Source organism: Pseudophryne corroboree, chromosome 5 (assembly GCF_028390025.1).
Source record: "Pseudophryne corroboree isolate aPseCor3 chromosome 5, aPseCor3.hap2, whole genome shotgun sequence".
NCBI classification, from domain to species: Eukaryota; Metazoa; Chordata; class Amphibia; order Anura; family Myobatrachidae; genus Pseudophryne; species Pseudophryne corroboree.
This window is the reverse complement of record NC_086448.1, coordinates 344,469,734-344,489,984: the sequence shown is the minus strand read 5'-3', so window position 1 is coordinate 344,489,984 and position 20,251 is coordinate 344,469,734. Positions and strand designations below refer to the sequence as shown.

General features: G+C 45.8%; 1 protein-coding gene across 4 annotated transcripts in view; it reads left to right on the top strand.

Moving 5' to 3' along the window:
- MLH1 (mutL homolog 1) overlaps nucleotides 1–20,251 on the top strand; it is a 330,449-nt gene that overhangs the window by 155,434 nt on the left and 154,764 nt on the right. For all 4 annotated transcript variants that reach the window (XM_063922601.1, XM_063922603.1, XM_063922600.1 and 1 more), the window contains 6 exons: nucleotides 2,642–2,714; nucleotides 8,675–8,766; nucleotides 8,866–8,908; nucleotides 10,890–10,978; nucleotides 17,142–17,254; nucleotides 17,544–17,637. In XM_063922601.1, coding sequence (XP_063778671.1) covers nucleotides 2,642–2,714; nucleotides 8,675–8,766; nucleotides 8,866–8,908; nucleotides 10,890–10,978; nucleotides 17,142–17,254; nucleotides 17,544–17,637 — 504 coding nt within the window. The remainder of the gene's footprint in view (nucleotides 1–2,641; nucleotides 2,715–8,674; nucleotides 8,767–8,865; nucleotides 8,909–10,889; nucleotides 10,979–17,141; nucleotides 17,255–17,543; nucleotides 17,638–20,251) is intronic.

The following is a 20,251-nucleotide window of genomic DNA, read 5'->3' as shown; positions in this document are numbered from 1 at the left end:
GCAGGGAAGAAACTTCCAAGGACAATGGTCGAGTCAGGAGGCTTCCCTACACATAAATATTCTGGAACTAAGGGCCATTTACAATGCCCTAAGTCAGGAAAGACCCCTGCTTCAAAACCAGCCGGTGCTGATTCAGTCAGACAACATCACGGCGGTCGCCCATGTAAACCGACAGGGCGGCACAAGAAGCAGGATGGCGATGGCAGAAGCCACAAGGATTCTCCGATGGGCGGAAAATCACGTGATCGCACTGTCAGCAGTGTTCATTCCGGGAGTGGACAACTGGGAAGCAGACTTCCTCAGCAGGCACGACCTCCACTCGGGAGAGTGGGGACTTCATCCAGAAGTCTTCCAACTGATTGTAAACCGTTGGGAACGGCCACAGGTGGACATGATGGCGTCCCGCCTAAACAAAAAGCTAAAAAGATATTGCGCCAGGTCAAGGGACCCTCAGGCGATAGCTGTGGACGCTCTAGTGACACCGTGGGTGTACCAGTCGGTTTATGTGTTCCCTCCTCTTCCTCTCATACCAAAGGTGCTGAGGATAATAAGAAAAAGAGGAGTAAGAACTATACTCATCGTTCCGGATTAGGCAAGAAGGACTTGGTACCCGGAACTACAAGAAATGATCTCAGAGGACCCTTGGCCTCTGCCTCTCAGACAGGACCTGCTACAGCAGGGGCCCTGTCTGTTCCAAGACTTACCGCGGCTGCGTTTGACGGCATGGCGGTTGAACGCCGGATCCTGATGGAAAAGGGCATTCCGGTTGAAGTCATTCCTACGCTGATAAAGGCTAGGAAAGAGGTGACAGCAAAGCATTATCACCACATATGGCGAAAATATGTTGCTTGGTGTGAGGCTATGAAGACCCCCACAGAAGAATTTCAGCTGGGTCGATTTCTGCACTTCCTACAGTCAGGAGTGACTATGGGCCTAAAATTGGGATCCATTAAAGTCCAGATTTCGGCCCTGTCTATTTTCTTTCAAAAAGAACTGGCTTCACTGCCTGAAGTTCAGACGTTTGTTAAGGGAGTGCTGCATATTCAGCCTCCTTTTGTGCCCCCAGTGGCACCTTGGGATCTCAACGTGGTGTTGGATTTCCTAAAATCACATTGGTTTGAGCCACTTCAGACCGTGGAATTAAAATATCTCACGTGGAAAGTGGTCATGCTTTTGGCCTTGGCTTCGGCTAGGCGAGTGTCAGAATTGGCGGCTTTGTCCTGTAAAAGCCCCTTTCTGATCTTCCATATGGACAGAGCAGAATTGAGGACGCGTCCCCAATTCCTCCCTAAGGTGGTATCAGCGTTTCACTTGAACCAACCTATTGTGGTGCCGGCGGCTACTCAGGACTTAGAGGCTTCCAAGTTGCTGGACGTAGTACGGGCCCTGAAAATCTATGTTTCCAGGACGGCTAGAGTCAGAAAGACTGACTCGCTGTTTATCCTGCATGCACCCAACAAGTTGGGTGCTCCTGCTTCTAAGCAGACTATTGCTCGCTGGATCTGCTCCACGATTCAACTTGCACATTCTGCGGCTGGACTGCCGCATCCTAAATCAGTCAAAGCCCATTCCACGAGGAAGGTGGGCTCTTCTTGGGCGGCTGCCCGAGGGGTCTCGGCTTTACAACTTTGCCGAGCTGCTACCTGGTCGGGATCAAACACGTTTGCAAAATTCTACAAGTTTGATACCCTGGCTGAGGAGGACCTTGAGTTTGCTCATTCGGTGCTGCAGAGTCATCCGCGCTTTCCCTCCCGTTTGGGAGCTTTGGTATAATCCCCATGGTCCTTACGGAGTTCCCAGCATCCACTAGGACGTCAGAGAAAATAAGATTTTACTCACCGGTAAATCTATTTCTCGTAGTCCGTAGTGGATGCTGGGCGCCCATCCCAAGTGCGGATTGTCTGCAATACTTGTATATAGTTATTGCCTAACTAAAGGGTTATTGTTATGAGCCATCTGTTCCTGAGGCTCAGTTGTTATTCATACTGTTAACTGGGTATAGTATCACGAGTTGTACGGTGTGATTCGTGTGGCTGGTATGAGTTTTACCCGGGATTCCAAATCCTTTCCTTATTGTGTCAGCTCTTCCGGGCACAGTTTCCCTAACTGAGGTCTGGAGGAGGGGCATAGAGGGAGGAGCCAGTGCACACCAGTAGATCTAATTCTTTCTTAGAGTGCCCACTCTCCTGCGGAGCCTGTCTATTCCCCATGGTCCTTACGGAGTTCCCAGCATCCACTACGGACTACGAGAAATAGATTTACTGGTGAGTAAAATCTTATTTTTTTTAAATTAACTCAACAAGAACATTTTTGTAATTTGCGCTATGTAAGAGGAGCAAGCATACAGTATCTTTCATCAAGTTTGGAGAACATTTTGAATTCACGAAGGAATTTGTTTAAAATTTGCATTTCATACTGGTATATTGTCACGCAGATGTCATGGGAACACTTGATTCAGTATTAGAGTTAGGATTTACATATTTTAGTTTGTATTTTAGGTAGTTTTTCTTTAGTTGCTATGCTACTACTGAAGACAAAAGTAAAAAGCAAAAGTCTGCACTGGATATGGTATTGTCTAGTGGATGTATGCTTGTAATCATTCTTAGGTGTGTACGTGCGTTGTAAATGTTTCTTTCTGCAGAGGTAGTTATGCTGATGGAAAACTTAAAGGTCCATTAAAACCTTGTGCTGGCAATCAGGGGACCCAGATAACGGTATGTACAATTCTTACAGTACATTTAAGAATATCTTAAGTGATGGAGCTTTATTTGTTTGAAATAATAGCTATCCATGTGAATTTAGTGCCTGGGTCCATGTTGGGCAAGATATGAGGGTGGTTTAATAATTAAGGTAACAAAACCTCTCATTGTGTAAAAAAATAAATAAATATATATATATATATATATATATATATATGTATACATACATACAGTACTGTGCAAAAGTTTTATGCAGCTGTGGAGGAATGCTGTGTAATAATAATGCTTTCAAAATGGAAGAGTTAATAATAGTTTATTTTTATCAACAGAAGAGATATCTAAATCAAATCAATATTTGGTGTGACCACCCCATGCCTTCAAAACAGCATGAATTCTAGGTACACTTGCACACCGTTTTTGAAGGAACTTAGCAGGTAGATTGTTCCAAACATCTTGGATAACTATCCACAGATCTTCTGTGAATGTAGGGTTGTTCCCTCTGTCTCTTCATATATTGCCAGACAGACACGATGATGCCGAGGTCAGGGCTTTGTGGGGGCCATATCATCACTTCTAGGACTCCTTGTCCTTTACACTGTCCAAGCTAGTTCTTAAAAACATTGAGCCAATCAGATGATGCGTCTAGCTTCTGAGCAGGGGGGCATGTGTGACTAGTTTCTGAGCAGGGGGGCATGTGTGACAAGCTGCTGAGCAGTGCGAGGGTGGCATGTCTGACAAGCTACTGTGCAGGGCTTCATATCTGATCATAGCTGCTGCCTACATCAATAGATGTAGGCAGACGGTGTGTATCTGCTTATCTGACATCACAGTCATTCAGATGGGGTGAAGTTGGCTGGTCTGATTAAAAAGTTGGGTATCGTAGGGAGTACACCTTATGATTGTTTTGTTGGTCAGACAGAGTTGTTCATTTGGTTGGTTAGATGAAAAGTTGGATAGTGTCTTGCCAGTTTTAGGCACATATGTCCGTTTTAGAAGTTGATGTTGGAGCATAAGGAATGAGGGAGGCCAGCTGAGAAATGTTCAAAGGATTGTTTGGTTAATTAAAATAACACTCTAATGAGAGATTGAAAATCCTGTACTTATATGTTCTTCAAAAGATGGGCTTATAAATGAAGAAACAGGTTGGATTATGTGAAGCATGCTAGGGAGGAGTTCACCTCACCATGTCTGTTCTATACTGGGAGCTGCTGGTGAAGAGGAGACCACTCTGTGAACGGGCTGCAAGTTAGGCAGTGTCTGACTGTGTGAGCCATGTTTTTGACTTTGCCAGACAGGTGAGATTGTTTTAGAGCAGTGTTTCTCAACTCCGGTACTCAGGATCCCTAACAGTGCACATTTTTCACACTACCTAGCAGGTGCACTGTTGTATTACCGTCACTTTTTTTTTAATTAAAGCAAAAACCCTGTATACAATATTGCAAGACACAGGCATATTTGTTAAACGTAAGAAACATTACACATAGTTGGTGTTCACTCTAGGATCTGGGCAGGGCAGGGCGCCGGACTGTGAGGGGCACAAGCGTGTGCGCGGCGAAAAAGGGGCGTGGCCACACAGAATAGGGGCGTGGTCAATACACGTAATAAAAGTGGGCGTTTCAGCCCACAGACGTTAAAACAGGGGGCGTGGGCGGCCAGCGGCGTCACTGTTGGGGGCGTGCCCAGCACCCACAGCGTGAATGGATGCCACGCGCATGCGCATGGCATCTTTACACGCTGGGAGGGCAGGAAGCGGGCGGCTGTTCTAGCAGGGCGCCGCAGAAAGGGCAGGGCGGATTTTGCCCTTAAAAAATCGGGCAGGTCGCGGCGCCCTGCTAAAACAGCCTAGCGTGAACACTACATAGTGATAAGCAACATACAACAAACCATCTCCCGCACACTTCCATGGATATCCGTTACAATATATAGGTGATCATATAGTTCAAGTCTTGTGTAAAATACAAACACGTACATAATGCTTAGATATACTATATATGTAAGTGAGACAAAAGTAAAAGAAAAGGTTGTCTGGCACTCACCTGTAAAGCAACGTAATCATCCAGAAGAATTTGAGTTTCGTACCACTGGTTCAGATGCATGGTATGATAGGTCTGGGATTGCGTTGCGGTTGGCAAAAGTTGCAATAAAACTTTCCCATATATTAAAAAAGGAAGAGGCCTTCTTCTCCTCATCAAACCAATTGTCACATTTTTATAGATCTACAAGTGACCTGAAAAACATGAACTGATTGGGTACCACTGTTTTAAAACGGAGAGGTCATGGGTGGACGTTTGTTGACGGAGCATGCTTTTTATGTGGCACTTTTAAAGGCTCTTAAAAGTTTTGGGACAGAGGTGATATGTTTAAGGTTTGCTCGATTTCTGTATAGTTAGAGTGTATATGAAGGGGAATCAGTAGGTTTGAGAGTACTGTATAGGAGAAGATTGTGCTGATAGGCTAAAACGTGTAGAAATTGTTTGCTGTCAGTGTACCTTATAAAATCTAGTTATTCCATCAGACTCTACATACCACTTATAATCCATATATACCCATGAAATTTCCCCCTGTTTCTGCCACGGAGCCTATGCAGAGGAGTGAGACAGCACACATATGTCACCCGGCCTCTCTGGAGCGCACTGACCTTGACCTTTCGACGTTATGCAGATAATGCGGTCTGCTGATATGCCTGCAGGTTTTATTCCAGCCACAGGCGCAGCAACAAATCTTTTAACTCTGCTTCAGTTCCCAGCCAGTAGTTAGAAGCAGTGCCACTCGCCACGCATCAGGCCCGCTGGCGAGCTTCGCTTTCCACACTATTTGGACCACCGCCCAAGTGAGAATACTGGGCTTCGGTCGGGATTTCGACTGCCGGCATTTCCCTGGCTGTCGGGATTCTGGCGTCTGTATCCTGAACACCGGGAACCCGACAGCCGGTAAATTAATCGCATCCCCTGAGAAATAGTCAGCAAGGTACAGTATCTAGAGCTGAGTGCTAGTGAATGCAGATTTAACATGTAGCATTGCAAACATTGAGGCAGATGTATTAACGTGGAGAAGGCATAAGGAAGTGATAAACCAGTGATATGTGCAAGGTGATAAAGGTACCAGCCAATCAGATCCTAACTGTTAATTTACATATTGGAACTGATTGGCTGCTGCCTTTATCACCTTGCACATATCACTGGTTTATCACTTCCTTATGCCTTCTCCAGGTTAATACATCTGCCCCATTATTGCTAGTGGTCCTTCAACCTATGATCAGCCCTGCTGCACAGCCAATGACAATATATCTAGCAGATATACTATTTTATCTGCATGTGTATGCACTTGACAGGCCCATTAGGCGGCCGCAGGAGCAGCCGACAGTGCTATCACCACTGTGCGCCCACTTGAGATCTGCCCGGATATTTAGCAGTTGATTGGGGTCTATAACTTACCAAATTGTAAGTTATAGAGTTGTTAGCAATTTGGCAAAACCATGTTGCATTGCAGGGGAGGCAGATATAACATGTGCAGAGAGAGTTAGATTTGGGTGAGGTGTGTTAAAACTGAAATCTAAATTGCAGTATAAAAATAAAGCAGCCAGTATTTACCCTGCACAGAAACAAAATAACCCACCCAAATCTAACTCTCTCTGCACATGTTATATCTGCCCCCCCCCCCCCCCCCCCCCACTGCAGTGCACATGGTTTTGCCCAATTGCTAACAAACTTGCTGCTGCGATCAACTCAGAATTACCCCCAATGGGGGTCATTCTGAGTTGATCGCAGCAGGAACTTTGGCCCTCATTCCGAGTTGTTCTCAGCAGTTCATCGCATCGCAAACGGCGAAAAATCACAAACTGCGCATGCGCAAATACTGAAGTGCGCATGCGCAAAGGGAGCGATACGACCCAAATCTAACACTCTCTGCACGTGTTACATCCGCCCTACCTGCAGTGCAACTTTTCTGGTTTGGTAACAACTCTTAATAACCCCCATAGGCACTTATTTAGTGTTAAAAGTCAATCTAGATGGAAAGTATTATTTTGTACTTTTTAGCAATGTGTAGACAGATTGTAGCTCAGCTCAAAATCAGAGTGCACATATCCACCCAGTAGACATCATTTTTCCTACATGCATCAAGAAGGCATTGTCATTTTTAGCATTCCCCTTTAGCTTGATTTGTTTTAATGAGAAACAGTGTTTGTTTTTTTTATGATAACAAGTCCATGTGAGTAAATGAATCAGCTGAATATAGGGGTTCACTACGGCTGGCCGGCGGTCGGGCTCCCGGCGACCAGCATCCCGGCGCCAAGAGCCCGACTGCCGGCTTACCGACAGCTTGGCGAGCGCAAATGAGCCCCTTGCGGGCTCGCTGCGCTCGCCACGCTACGGGCACGGTGGCGCGCTACGCGCGCCACACTATTTTATTCTCCCTCTATGGGGGTCGTGGACCCCCACGAGGGAAAATAATTGTCGGTATTCCGGCTGTCGGGCTCCCGGCGCCGGTATACTGAGCGCCGGGAGCCCGACCGCCGGCAAACAGAAGACCACCCGAATATAGGCATTCATGTGCTAAGAGTTAAGCTGGGTACATATCTGAAAGATTTATCTGCAGACAGGCCGTCGTGCTGACAGAGCAGCTGGTTTGGTAAATTATAGACCCCAATCGACCGCTAAATATTCGGGCAGACATTTCAAGTGGGCGTGTATTTAAACTTGCCCGCCCAGTAGTGATATCACTGGCAGCAGGTCCTGCGGCCACCTAATGGGCTGGTCGTGTGCATACACATGCAGCTAAAACAGTATATCTGCTAGAAATATTGTCATCGGCTGTGCAGCAGGGCCGATCAGATATGTCTGTGAATGACGTCGTTTACAGACATATATTCTGTACGCACACACAGATGCACTATGCAATGTATCATTTGTCTGCTGAACGGATGATATATTGCATAGTGTGTACCCTGCATTAGAGCTCATAAACTGTCTATACCAGTGGTTTCCAAACTTTTTTGAATCACGGCGCTCTAGAATATTAGATTTTTTTTCACGTCACCCCTAGGCCAAAAATTTCTTATTGAGAAATTTAGAAAGTAATATTACATTAAGTAGATCGCGTTTATATGTCATCCTTAGGGTCAGTTGTGTGGTGAGGGACAAGATTTGCTTCTGTTTGGCCACATATTTTATGACTGGCAGCCACCAGCACTGGTTTTGCCTATTATATTGACCATGAATAATTTGAATTGGTCCTGGACCACCAACCCAGGGCAACCCTGCAAGTGTCCCGAGGAACCCCAAGGAGCCACGGCACACAGTTTGGGAACCTCTGGTCTATACTCTAAATAAATGTAAATACAGGTTGAGTATCCCTTATCCAAAATGCTTGGGACCAGAGGTATTTTGGATATCGGATTTTTCCGTATTTTGGAATAATTGCATACCATAATGAGAGATCATGGTGATGGGACCTAAATCTAAGCACAGAATGCATTTATGTCTCATATACATCTTATACACACAGCCTGAAGGTAGTTTTAGCCAATATTTTTTATAACTTTGTGCATTAAACAAAGTGTGTCTACATTCACACAATTCATTTATGTTTCATATACACCTTATACACACAGCCTGAAGGTCATTTAATACAATATTTTTAATAACTGTGTGTATTAAACAAAGTTTGTGTACATTGAGCCATCAGAAAACAAAAGTTTCACTATATCACTCTCTCTCAAAAAAGTCCGTATTTCGGAATATTCCGTATATCGGATATTTGGATATGGGATACTCAACCTGTAGTAACAAATTTAGTGTACAGTTATAAAATGTGGGTAATTTTCAAGAGTTAATAGAAAAACTAATGGCAGAACATACACGGAAATAAGACCCATATATCATATACTGGAGGCAGTAATGGTAAAACATGCTTGGAAATTTTATGCTGGATGGTGCAGATTTAAACAGTCAGATTTTGTGGTGTCTGTTTTGCAGGTTGAAGATCTGTTTTATAATGTCTCCACTAGGCGAAAAGCACTTAAGAGTCCAAGTGAGGAACATGCGAGAATAGTGGAAGTAGTGAGCAGGTAATGTAAGAACAGTTAAGCTTCAGTTGCTTTCCCCTTGCATACAAAAAAAATAAAGAAAACCTTAAAATGATGAACTTTTTTGCTTTGTTCCCAAAGGTATGCGATCCACAACTCTGGCATCAGTTTCTCTGTTAAGAAGGTTAGTGATAGCATGTGCAATGTGGCTGCATGAAGCATGTAGTATTCTGAAAGGTAAAGTGACCAGCTTCCTATTACTCTAGTTCACAGGTTCTCAAACTTGATCCTCAGGACCCCACACGGTTCATGTTTTGCAGGTCACCTGTAGATTTTTAAAATGTGACAGTTGGTGATACACAGTGCAGCTGCCGGGTGACCTGGAAAACGTGAACCGTGTGGGGTCCTGAGGACCGAGTTTGAGAACCACTGCAAGTCTAGTTAAACTACTTTCACTTCACTAATCTTTTCCATTGTTATATTTTGAGTACTGCTACTTTGACTGTGTTTATGGTATAAATCATGTATAAAGAGACCGCAACACTTTCTTCTGGATGTCACGTGTGTGTGTGTGTGTGTGTGTGTGTGTGTGTGTCACTCTCTTTCCCTACCTTGTAGTACAGTGACCATAGGGTACTGAGGATTCTCTAGCATTCTGCCCTATTTTAATAACCTTAGTAAATACTTTGCTCCCTCCTACTTTATGGGCCGGATGTAATGCTGCCCGAGTTCGGCAGACGTGCGGGATGCCAGCCGAACTCTGATTATTATTTTTTTAAAGGGGCAATCACTTACAAGGCAAACCATGCCTTGTAAGTGATTGGCCCTTTAAAAAAACATCAGAGTTCGGCTGGCATCCCGCACGGCCGCCAAACTCGGGCAGCATTACATCCCGCCCTATATCTCCATCCTATAGGAACTCTGTATTTTATGTTTTGAATGCCACAAGACCAGGTGCTTCGTCATTCAGTTTTTTAATCCTGCAATTTTATGTTTTTGTATCTTTATACTTTACATCAGCCAGATTAGTTGGCTCTCTTCTCATGATCCCAGTGAAGGGGACGTTATGCAAGTTCGGATAATCCTACTGTGACTTTGGCATCCCCACATTAGGGTGATGTCAGCAAGAAGGAGGCTGTCCTTTGCAGGATGGTGTCTGATTGTGTTCTGTGCCCATTCAGCACCTCATTGGGGCTAATTCAGATATGATCGCTAGGCTGCATTTTCGAATAGCGCGTGATCAGGTCTAAACTGCGTATGCACCGCAATGCGCAGGTGCATCACACGGGTACAAAGCGAATCACCGCTGAGCAATGGGTTTGTGCGAAGGATCCAGTCACACGGGCGTTCGCAAGGAGATTGACAGGAAGAAGGCGTTTGTGGGTGTCAACTGACTGTTTTCTGGGAGTGGTTGGAAAAACGCAGGCGTGTCCATGCGTTTGCAGGGGGGGTTCCTGATGTCAATTCCAGTCCCGGACAGGCTGAAGTGTTCGCAGCGGCTGAGTAAGTCCTAGGCTACTCAAAGACTGCACAAAGTCTGTTTGTACAGCTCTGCTACACATGCGTTGGCACACTTGCAAAGCGAAAATACTCCCCTATGGGCGGCGACTATGCGAACACAGGACTGCAAAAGAATCCCTAGCGAGCGAACAGGTCTGAATTAGCCCCATTGTTGGGCTTCTTTATCATTAGCGAGGTTAGTCTAAACAGCAGGTCATGCTACTGTATCTCCCTTCCTTAGGTTCCCAGCTGCAGAGAAGTAACCTAGAGCTGGGATGAGCTTTCTGGTTAGGTTTGTGTGAGTTTCTCACTGTGCTACTGGCTCTCTGTGTCTGTCATTGCAGCTTCACTTTTTCTTGTTTATTATGTCTCTGCCTGTTCTTGTCCTACTTTATGTATCACCTGCTCACCTGTAATTATTTTCCTGTTCCCGGTGACAAGGTCACATTAATGACCGGTTCTATACACACGCTAGTATAACAGACCTGCAGAGATCTACACTGGTCATGTACTAGGAGTTTCTGAATCCGAGAAATGGGCTCATTTGCAAATGTGCATGAAAAAGTGTTTGTGTGGGTGTTGTGCACAAGATTATTACATCAGATTTCTAATTGGTAAAGGTCACCTAATCCAATAAGCTTCATTTTTTTTTATATTTCTCTCAGCAAGGTGAGACCATGGCTGATGTGAGAACATTATCTAATGCAACAACCGTAGACAATATACGAACTATATTTGGAAATGCAGTAAGCAGGTACGGAGTACATTGAACTTATTATAATTCAGTATTTTTAGTTGAATAAAATTAGATTGTCCCCCAGCTAAATATAAGAAGTCTCAAAAGTAAAATAAAAAAATACCAGGTACCAAAAATGGAATAACCAAGAAAGTTGCTTAATAGGGCGTTGGGCCGCCATATGCACCATCTGATAACTGAGAAGGCTATGACATATAGAAAACATAAGTCATGCTATTCAAGCCATTAGGGCATACATATGTACTCTGGATGGGGACTTTGTTATTCTGAAAGACATTTCTCTAACGTCCTAGTGGATGCTGGGGACTCCGTAAGGACCATGGGGAATAGACGGGCTCCGCAGGAGACTGGGCACTCTAAAGAAAGATTTAGTACTACCTGGTGTGCACTGGCTCCTCCCTCTATGCCCCTCCTCCAGACCTCAGTTAGAATCTGTGCCCGGCCAGAGCTGGGTGCTTTTAGTGAGCTCTCCTGAGCTTGCTAATAAGAAAGTATTTTAGTTAGGTTTTTTTATTTTCAGAGCGCTTCTGCTGGCAACAGACTCTCTGCTACGTGGGACTGAGGGGAGAGAAGCAAACCTACTAACTGCGGCTAGGTTGCGCTTCTTAGGCTACTGGACACCTTTAGCTCCAGAGGGATCGAACACAGGACCTGACCTTGTCGTCCGTTCCCGGAGCCGCGCCGCCGTCCCCCTCGCAGAGCCAGAAGTCAGAAGCCGGCAGAAGCGGAGAAGACATTGAAATCGGCGGCAGAAGACTCCTGTCTTCACATGAGGTAGCGCACAGCACTGCAGCTGTGCGCCATTGCGCCCATACTACCCACACACTCCGGTCACTGAAGGGCGCAGGGGGGGGCGCCCTGGGCAGCAATTAGGATACCTCTTGGCAAAAAGACACATATATACAGCTGGGCACTGTATATATGTACGAGCCCCCGCCATTTTATTACACAGACCCGGGACTGAAGCCCGCCGCCGAGGGGGCGGGGCCTTCTTCCTCAGCACTAACCAGCGCCATTTTCTCTTCACAGCTCCGCTGAGAGGAAGCTCCCCAGGCTCTCCCCTGCAGTATCAAGGTAGAAAAAGGGTAAAAAGAGAGGGGGGGCACATAAATTTAGGCGCAAAATTATCATAAACAGCAGCTACTGGGTAAACACTAAGTTACTGTGTAATCCCTGGGTTATATAGCGCTGGGGTGTGTGCTGGCATACTCTCTTTCTGTCTCCCCAAAAGGCCTTGTGGGGTCCTGTCCTCAATTAGAGCATTCCCTGTGTGTGTGTGCGGTGTGTCGGTACGTTTGTGTCGACATGTTTGACGAGGACGGTTACGTGGAGGCAGAACAAGTGCAAGTGACTGTGGTGACGGCGCCGACACCTGATTGGATGGATATGTGGAAGGTGTTAAATGATAATGTAAGCTCCTTGCATAAAAGGTTGGATAATCAGTCAGGGTCTCAACCCGTGTCTGATTCTGCAGCTCAGAGGCCGTCAGGGTCTCAAAAGCGCCCACTATCCCAGTTGGTTGACACAGATGTCGACACGGATTCTGACTCCAGTGTCGATGACGATGAGGCAAAGTTGCAGCCTAAAATGACTAAAGCCATCCGATACATGATTATAGCAATGAAGGATGAATTGCACATACCGGAGGAAAACCCTGTCCCTGACAAAAGGGTATATATGTATGGGGAGAAAAAGCAAGAGGTGACTTTTCCCCCTTCACATGAGTTAAATGAATTATGTGAAAAAGCATGGGATTCCCCCGATAAGAAAGTGCTGATTTCCAAAAGGTTACTTATGGCGTCCCCTTTCCCGCCAACGGACAGGATGCGCTGGGAATCCTCCCCTAGGGTAGATAAACTTCTCTGACACGCTTATCTAAAAAGGTGGCCCTGCCGTCACAGGATACGGCCGCCCTAAAGGATCCTGCAGATAGGAAGCAGGAAAGTATCCTGAAGTCTGTTTATGCACACTCAGGTACTATACTGAGGCCGGCTATTGCGTCGGCATGGATGTGTAGTGCTGTAGCAGCATGGACAGATAAACTGTCAGAGGAAATGGATATCTTAGACAAGGATACCATTTTACTGACCCTGGGGCATATAAAAGACGCTGTCCTATATATGAGGGATGCCCAGAGGGACATTTGCCTACTGGGCTCTAGAATAAATGCAATGTCAATTTCTGCCAGAAAGGTCCTGTGGACTCGGCAATGGACAGGTGATGCCGACTCCAAAAAGCACGTGGAGGTGTTACCTTACAAGGGTGAGGAATTGTTTGGGGACGGTCTCTCGGACCTAGTTTCCACAGCTACGGCTGGGAAGTCAAACTTTTTGCCATATATTCCCTCACAGCCTAAGAAAGCACCGTATTACCAAATGCAGTCCTTTCGATCACAGAGAAGCAAGAAGGTCAGAGGTGCGTCCTTTCTGGCCAGAGGCAGGGGTAGAGGAAAGAAGCTGCACAACACAGCTAGTTCCCAGGAACAGAAGTCCTCCCCGGCTTCCACTAAATCCACCGCATGACGCTGGGGCTCCACAGGAGCCAGGAGCGGTGGGGGCGCGTCTCCGAAATTTCAGCCACCAGTGGGTTCGCTCACAGGTGGATCCCTGGGCTATACAGATTGTGTCTCAGGGATACAAGCTGGAATTCGAAGTGATGCCCCACCACCGTTACCTAAAATCGGCTCTGCCAGCTTCCCTAATAGAAAGGGAAGTAGTGTTAGCGGCAATTCACAAGTTATATCTTCAGCAGGTGGTGGTAAAGGTTCCCCTCCTTCAACAAGGAAGAGGATACTATTCCACAATGTTTGTGGTACCGAAACCGGACGGTTCAGTCAGGCCCATATTGAATTTAAAATCCCTGAACATTTATCTGAAAAGATTCAAGTTCAAAATGGAATCGCTCAGAGCGGTCATTGCAAGCCTGGAAGAGGGGGATTTTATGGTGTCTCTGGACATCAAGGATGCGTACTTGCATGTCCCCATTTATCCACCTCATCAGGAGTACCTCAGGTTTGTGGTACAGGACTGTCATTACCAATTCCAGACGTTGCCGTTTGGCCTGTCCACGGCACGAGAATATTTACCAAGGTGATGGCGGAAATGATGGTGCTCCTTCGGAAGCAAGGGGTTACGATTATCCCATACTTGGACGATCTCCTCATAAAGGCGAGGTCCAGGGAGCGGTTGCTGATCAGCGTAGCACTCTCTCAGGAAGTGTTGCAACAGCATGGCTGGATTCTGAATATTCCAAAGTCGCAGCTAATTCCTACGACGCGTCTGCCCTTCCTGGGCATGATTCTGGACACAAACCAGAAAAGGATGTTTCTGGTCAGAGGCCTCCTAAAACCAAAACAGGTATCTGTGCATCACTGCACGCGTGTCCTGGGAAAGATGGTGGCATCATTCGAAGCCATTCCCTTCAGCAGGTTCCATGCGAGGATCTTTCAGTGGGATCTGTTGGACAAGTGGTCTGGATCGCATCTTCAGATGCATCGGCTGATCACCCTGTCCCCCAGGGCCAGGGTGTCTCTTCTGTGGTGGCTGCAAAGTGCTCACCTCCTCGAGGGCCGCAGGTTCGGCATACAGGACTGGGTCCTGGTGACCACGGATGCAAGCCTCCGAGGATAGGGGGCAGTCACTCGAGGCAGAAACTTCCAGGGGCTGTGGTCAAGTCAGGAGACTTGTCTGCACATCAGTATCCTGGAACTAAGGGCCGTATACAACGCCCTGAGTCAAGCGGAGCCTCTGCTTCAAAACCAACCAGTGCTGATTCAGTCAGACAACATCACGGCAGTGGCCCATGTAAACCGCCAGGGCGGCACAAGAAGCAGGGTGGCAATGGCAGAAGCCACCAGGATTCTTCGTTGGGCGGAGAATCACGTACTAGCACTGTCAGCAGTGTTCATTCCGGGAGTGGACAACTGGGAAGCAGACTTCCTCAGCAGGCACGACCTCCACCCGGGAGAGTGGGGACTTCATCAAGAAGTCTTCACGCAGATTGCAAATCGATGGGAACTGCCACAGGTGGACATGATGGCGTCCCGTCTCAACAAAAACGGGATGCTGGGCGCCCGTCCCAAGTGCGGACCTTCTGCAATACGTGTATATAGTTATTGCTTACTAAAGGGTTATGTTATGTGGCATCAGTTGAGTGATGCTTGTTTGTTGTTCATACTGTTAACTGGGTAAGTTTATCACGAGTTATACGGTGTGATTGGTGTGGCTGGTATGAGTCTTACCCTGGATTCCAAAATCCTTACCTTGTAATGTCAGCTCTTCCGGGCACAGTTTCCTTAACTGAGGTCTGGAGGAGGGGCATATAGGGAGGAGCCAGTGCACACCAGGTAGTACTAAATCTTTCTTTAGAGTGCCCAGTCTCCTGCGGAGCTCGCCTATTCCCCATGGTCCTTACGGAGTCCCCAGCATCCACTATGGACTACGAGAAATAGATTTACCGGTGAGTAAAATCTTATTTTCTCCTGTAAGGAAAGAAGTACTGCAACATAGGGTAAAAATGATCACTTAGTATAACTAAGTAAACATTAGCATTGCTTCGACTTTGGAAAGACTCACGAGTATTTTTCTGATCCCTCTTGCATTATAGAAAGACAAAGGGGGATCCGGCACAGGTTTTATTTAAATATGATAATTTATAAATTCGAAAGAGAAAGACCAAAGTTGGACAGTGTATTACCCTTGTTAATAGGGAGATAACAACGTATGTTATCTATGGTATGCTGTCCTGGTTGGCGGTGCACCCAGAGCCAGAAAGTACGTAGACTATCTGTTCTCTCCCATTGTAAGCCCTCTTGCATTATGCAATTTATGACATGTTCTCCAATCTCTTGCCTCTGGTTCGTGCTGACCTGCCTCCATGAAAATCTCTGTATTGACTCAATTTTTGTAATTTTGCTATGAAGGGCTAACATCTTTGTTCTCGGTTCATGTATGACTTGCATTGCTCTCAAAAGTCTGCTTTGGAATTGAATATCTCTGTGTTTTGTCGTTCCACTTACATAGTGATGGTTTTGTACTGTGTATTTACCTAAGTGCTGCGATGTTCATATTTATGTCTACTGTTTTACCTTGGGAAAGGCATATGTTCCTTTGTGTGTTATTGTTGTCATTGTTTTGTTCTTTATATGTGATTACTCAACAAAAACAATAAAAATACTTGATTGCACCCAAATCAGGAATTTGCCGTGCTACATAACGGAAGCACTAGAACCATTCACTGTTGTTAACCAGCACTGGTGGCTGTAGAACTCTTTAGGCTGTCACTACATGTGAACTCATTAGCTAAAGAACATGATGAAAGAGGATTCAGCCAACTTTGTTATTTCCCCCCACTGCTTGGTTGCCCAGTGCCTTTACTCTTAGCACTTTTGAACTTGCAAATAGTGTTTGCTACCTGCTACACTATCCAGTTTTCATCTGACTGTTTTCTATGAAACTGCATGCACACACCCTACAAAGGAAATCTGCTTTCCATAGTCAGCCAGGGCATTCCAGCATTTTTATATGTAAACCTAACATGCTATAGTAGTGGTTCCCAAACTTTCTTGAATCACGATGCCCTAGAGTATCAGCATTTGTTTCACGGCATCCCTAGGATAAAATAGTTTTATTAATAATTTTGCAAAAAAATATTACATAAAGTAAATTGTACCTATCTATCATCTTTGGGGTCAGTTATGTGGTGGTGGTGTCCAGTTGTGCTTCGGATATCTCCACATGTTTTATGATTGGCAGCCACTAGCACTGGTATTCCCTATCACTTTGACCATAAATAATTACATTTGGTCCTGTACCACCAAACCGAGGGTGCCTAGGCACACAGTTTGGGAACCACTGTCCTAGAGTGTTATTTGCTTAATTAATGAATGAATGACACAACTTCACATCTGCAAGAAAGTTCTATATGTTTGGTGTTACTCAAGCACCCATGTCTTTCCAGCTTCGTGTTTTGGGGGATTGCGAGTACAATATTTGGCCAGTATAGCAACTAATTTGTTTATTCTGAATTTTCAGGAATCACTTTTGTTATTTATTAAAGTTTTTCCTTATTGTTTTATTTGACTAATGGTATCACTTAATGTGTATGGAGTATATACTGTAAAGCCTCTGTGGTATTTATTTTATTTATATTTTTGTCCAAGGGAGTTAATTGAAGTCTGTTGTGAAGATTCCAAGCTGGCATTTAAAATGAAGGGTTATGTGACTAATGCCAACTATTCAGTAAAGAAATGCATTTTTCTGCTGTTCATAAATGGCAAGTATTTACTGACCGTAACAATGTTCTGCTATATTATATACAGTAGATATGTTTATTTGCATTTCTCTATTAACAAAACATCTCATTCAGTTTGGCCATTAGAAGTTCTATCACATCCCTCTAGTCAGCATCCAAACACTTGTACAATCAAAACGAAGTGCAATGGTACTATATTTGTAATTCACTGTAGACCAACACCCTAGTAATTTTCTTTTTGTTTGTTTTATTTCATTAGATTCTGTATTTAAACCTTTCTCCTTTAATTCTGCATAATTTTTATCTGCAGCAAGACTTGTAGAATCCACTGCTTTAAAGAAAGCTATAGAGACTGTTTATGCTGCCTATTTGCCAAAGAACACCCATCCTTTCTTGTATCTGAGGTGAGCATTGTATCTACTGGTCTTACCGATTCTGTTACATGGTGTACGGAGAGAGCACTTTTGCTTCATTTTAGTTGTAATTACTCTTGTGCTTCTTCTTAAACCCCTTTTCCGCCTATGTCATAGCGGCTTGAAATCCCATTTACACCGCAGGCTGGACCAAGGTTAGTTGCGGGTTTTCCCTCTGCTGACGCTCAACCGTTTACACCGCACCATTACCCAGGTCCTGGTAGCTACCCGGGTCACACGACCCTTTCTGCTGCGGGGTACACTGGGCTCCACAGGGAATGACATTGGGGTGTAGAGTAGGATCTTGATCCGAGGCACCAACAGGCTCAAAGCTTTGACCTTCTTCCCAAGGTGCATAGCTCCGCCTCCTCTATAACCCCGCCTTCGTGCACAGGAGCTCAGTTTTGTAGTTGGTGCCATGCAGTAATCAGGCATAAAACAGGGGGGCTGCTCCAGCAGCCCTGAGAGAAGCTTTTAAAGTATATTGAAGACTTCAAGGGCTGCAGCAGAGACACTGTAAGTGTTAGATGTCAGTCAGACATCTCCTGCTGCAGCTCCATCACCTCCCCCAGCGGCGCTGTACACTCCCGCACCCTGGTTGCCAGGTACCTACAGCGGAGGCTCCGGTTTTCTTCCAAGTTAGTCATACACACCACCGCTGTTCTCCTGGATCACGTGGCCGCACTCAGGGAGGAGGTAAGGGGTCCCCTCGACGGGACCCGCTGTAAATCGCGATCTTGCGTGGGAGGTGGGCCGCGCACGCTGGCGTGGATACTGTGGTAGTACAGGGACCCCACTAGACCACCAGGGCATGGGCACAGGTCGGTTTTCTCTCATAAAACTGTTTTATTAAGCCCCCAGTACCCGGTGGTGAAGTCCAGCAGGGGGATAAGGCTTTGACCTGTAGCCCCTCCCCCAGCCCCAGGTCGCCATTTAGAGTAAGTGTTCCTGCCCTGGAGCTGCATCTCTCTCTCTCTCTCTCCCTCACTCCCTGTAAGCGTTTGGGCGCCATTATAGCAAGCAGAGCTGATCCTGGGACTGTTTGAGCAAATCCTCCTCTGTAAAGCCGCCTGCATGTCAGCGCTGTGCATTTTACAGGGCACTTAAGTATTCTACATGTCTGCTGACAGTGTTAGTTAAGGAAAAGTACATTTAGTCAGGGTTATTTAGTACAAGTACCCTGTGATATACATCCAGTCTTTACTGTGTATTGTTATATCTATTAAGTGTATAGCTATACATAGTACTACTCTGTATTACTAGTCCAATGCAGTTTTATTGCATGTCATCATTTCTGCATTGTACAAACTATGACTCTCTGTGTGTTTGCATATAGCTGCTGTGTGACCTCCACTTCGTGTATCTCACTCAGATTGCTATCCCTATATTCTATAACCTGAGGGGGCTAAGTGTGTCAGGTTTATCATAATATAGGCAGTTCACAGGATATACTCAGTGTGTATTTTTCTCTGTGATTTTTAGTCACCATATACCTCTTGAATTCCCTGTTTGCGCTGATAACACTGCACAGGGGGTTCTTGTCGGGTATTTTGCTGCTGATAATTGTACTGTGTTGCCTTGCATTGAGCTTTTGATTGTCAGCTACAAAGGGCAACGGAGCTGGGGCTGATCCCACACTGTGTGGTGTTGACGCTGCAGACACATTTGAGGATAACATAGCAGCTGAGGGTTCAGGTTCTAGGGGTTCCTTACCCCCCAGTGGAACTGTAGCAACGGGGGTGCAAAATGACCCACCTTGGGCTACCTTCTCCATGCTATTGAATATGCTGGTAACTAGACTAACGCCCCCTATGGGACCACCTGTGCCGGTACAACCGCTTATGGTCCCCGTGGTTAACCCGCCGTGGGCAGATCAACTGTCCAATCAGTTACAGCAATTGAACCAGTCACTGACTGCTCAAAAGTCTAACCCTCGCCCGCCTAAGACCAAGGGGTCCTCTAAGCGGGCAATTACTTCCTCACAATCCATCAACGTCCCAGACACCTTGTCTGATGAGGATGGCGTTTATACGGACCCCACAGATTCTGATCCTGATGCTTCTGATGGGGAAGTTGTTTCGCAAGTGGATGTTCCTGACTTGTTAGAGGCTATCAGGCTCATTCTTCAGGTTGGTGATGCACCGGAGCCTGACGCTGCCCCTAAGAAACCGGACAGGTTTAAACGTCAGAAGGTGGTTAAAACAGGATTTTAATACCTACCGGTAAATCATTTTCTCCTAGTCCGTAGAGGATGCTGGGGTCCACTTCAGTACCACTTCCGCAGGATCCATGGGCACTTTAAGACTTTTCAAGGGTGTGACCTGGCTCCTCCCTCTATGCCCCTCCTCCAGACCTCCGTATAGGAACTGTGCCCAGGGAGACGGACATTTGGAGGAAAGGATTTACTTTTAAACTAAAGGTGAGATTCATACCAGCTCACACCTCAACCATGCCGCACAACATGGCATTCAACTTAACACATGCCAACGGGCATGAATAATTGCAGCAACATGCTGAAAATAATCGTAACACAATACTCGTGTAACAACAAACGAACAACTGCAGGTAAAGTACGCACTGGGTCGGGTGCCCAGCATCCTCTACG